At 53.1% G+C, this 2,548-nt stretch overlaps 1 protein-coding gene across 1 annotated transcript in view; it reads right to left on the reverse strand.

The window, feature by feature from the left end:
• Positions 1-784: 784 nt before the first annotated feature.
• Itga11 (integrin subunit alpha 11) overlaps positions 785-2,548 on the reverse strand; it is a 101,340-nt gene continuing 99,576 nt past the window's right edge. Inside the window, exon 30 of the mRNA XM_028867101.2 lies at positions 785-2,074. Coding sequence (XP_028722934.1) covers positions 2,003-2,074 — 72 coding nt within the window. The 3' untranslated portion in view covers positions 785-2,002. The remainder of the gene's footprint in view (positions 2,075-2,548) is intronic.

A 2,548-nucleotide genomic window follows, 5' to 3' on the forward strand; every position in this document is an offset into this window, starting at 1 on the left:
GCGCCACCACTTCCGGCTTGATAACACGCTTTTGAGTGTAGGTTCATTCATTTTCTTTTCCCCAGTGGCCTCACTCCTAAGGGCGGACACTGAGATTCTGTTAGAAGGAAATGGGTTCCAAGTTCACGGGTTAGTTCCATTGTTCTATCTTTGGCCCTCAATTTAGCTCTCCTGAAGCTGGAGAGATGGCATTCTTGGCTTAAGTTTTGATTTTGCTATGGTGAATGGTGCCACCACCCTCTTCTGACTTCCTTGGGCACCTATGTGCACATACATATAGACACACTGTGCACACACACACACACACACACACACACACACACACACACACGCACGCGTGCACAAACCACACCACACACGCACCTATGTGCGCATACACACAAATAAATAATCTTTAAAAAAAGCCCAACCCAAATACTTTGTAAGTTATTTGTTAGGGCTATGAGAAGTGAATAGCGTGAGACTAGAATGGAGATGCTTTGGTTTAAGTGTGGTCTCTCCCTAAAAGAGAAACATGAGTCAGCACGTGAGAGGGTCAACACTGAAGGCCCAGCCTGGAGGAACTGGGGACCTGTGAGGGGAGAGCACCTACCCAAAGATGGGGTAGGTGATGATGTTGGGGGGAACAGTGCACCACTCCAAGTGAGGCCAGGTAGTCCTTGGGAGAGAGATGGCCGCACAATAGATAAGACTGCCCCCAACACTTAGCTGGAAGCAGACACCCACCTCCCTTTCCTCTTTACAGCGGAATTCGGCCTTGATCTGTCACAGAATGGAATGTCTGTTGGTTGTTTTCTTAAATATATTTCTGACAGTAAAGGTTGGACTGCACAGGGGAGCAGATGGCTTTGATGTGTCCATCTCCATCTCAACAAAAGGGCTAAGGCATAAATTACTCTGCTGGGCACCCACATACATGCCCCTTGTCTTTGGGGCTTGTCCTGCGAGCTGGCAGGTGAGATACCTGTCTGCCTCTGAGGTTTAAGGTTTTGAGGGGCCTTGCATGGGCTTCGTTCAGTGCATGCCAAAGAGGGCCCCTCCACAGTGCCCCTACAGGAACCCCTCTCCCACACATTAGTGAGTGGGAGGTGTGTGCACATGTGCCTGTGTTTATGTGTGCGTGTGTGCGTGTGCGTGTGCGTGTGCGTGTGCGTGTGTGTGTGTGTGTGTGTGTGTGTATGTGTGTGTAGGGCTGATGTAAGGAACAGAGGCTCCCCACCTCAGTGCATCTGTGCCAGGACAAGCTGCAGCTGTAAGACAGTGGGTATGGAGAGCCATGGATTTATATCATCCACAGGCTCCCTGTGAGTTGCCTAGCAACCAAAGCAGCTGGGAGGAGCTTCAGAGGAGGCAGGCGGGCAGGAGTGTGTGGGTGGAGGTCACTGCAAGAGAGCTCCGCTGCCTTCTGACGTTTGGAGTACCCAGCATCCTGGCTCTCACCTGCCCATCTAGCACAGTCCTCGGACGGCTGTTTTCACCACTGACCAGCAGTTGTCACATCAAGCTACACAACTCTGGTTCCGTCTGGAGAACTTTGGGGTCTGTCTGGAGAAGGGATGGCTGTGGCTTGGGAACCAAGTGCAGGGGTGGGGCTATGCTGCCGGGCTATGGAGTCCTGAAACTAGAGGTCCAGATGGAGCGTGCACAGTGGGCTTGTATTTGCCCGCTTCCCCTTGGGTTTCTTCAGAGGTGGGCATGATAACAGAGCCCTAGCACCTTCATGTTTGGGGCAGCAGATTCCCTCCACAGAGCCTGGGTCTTTGGGTGGCCCCTTTAAGTCCTTAGGGATCAGCACCGAGGCATCTCAACCTCTAGAAGAGAAGTTGCGGACACGGGCTTGAGGTCCATCCCACAGGGATCAGGTGTCATCTCTCCAGAGATGAGCTCAACACAAAGTCCACAGGCGTCCTCTTCACTCCGGCTCTGTGGGGCCACAGGCCTGGGCCTGCACGCTCCTGGACTGGTGCCTGGCCCCGATCAACTCGAAGCCTCCAATAGATGCTCACTCCAGCTCTTTGGGGACGGGTCCCAGTCCAGGCTCCCTCTTGCGCTTGGCACTTTTAAAGAATCCGAGCTGTGGGGAGGCAGAGGTTTGGAAAGTCTCAGGGTGGACAGACATGCCTGGCCATGTTTGGGTCGCCTCCTGCCGTTCCCCCACCAGCCCCCTCAGGTTCGCTCCCTAAATACTCCAGCTCATTCTGAGTACCCCTACTCCCAAACTGTGTGGATTGGAGCCAGGTGGGTGGAGTCCTGGGCAGGAGACAAGAAGTCATGCTCTGTCACCCACCCTAGTTAACATCCCTCTCTGGGCCTCCTTCACTTTATCTGTAGCAGAAGGAGACTGAGCCCAGAGTTCTTAACCAGAGCTTCAGAGGAGGAAATTTTGTGCAGTTTTATTGCTTTTTTTTAAAATTTGGTTTTTCGAGACAGGGTTTCTCTGTGTAGTTTTGGTGCCTGTCCTGGGTCTCGCTCTGTAGACCAGGCTGGCCTCGAACTCACAGAGATCCGCCTGGCTCTGCCTCCCGAGTGCCGGATTAAAGGCATGCGC

The sequence above is a fragment of the Peromyscus leucopus genome, chromosome 7 (genome assembly GCF_004664715.2).
Source record: "Peromyscus leucopus breed LL Stock chromosome 7, UCI_PerLeu_2.1, whole genome shotgun sequence".
Lineage (NCBI taxonomy): Eukaryota > Metazoa > Chordata > Mammalia > Rodentia > Cricetidae > Peromyscus > Peromyscus leucopus.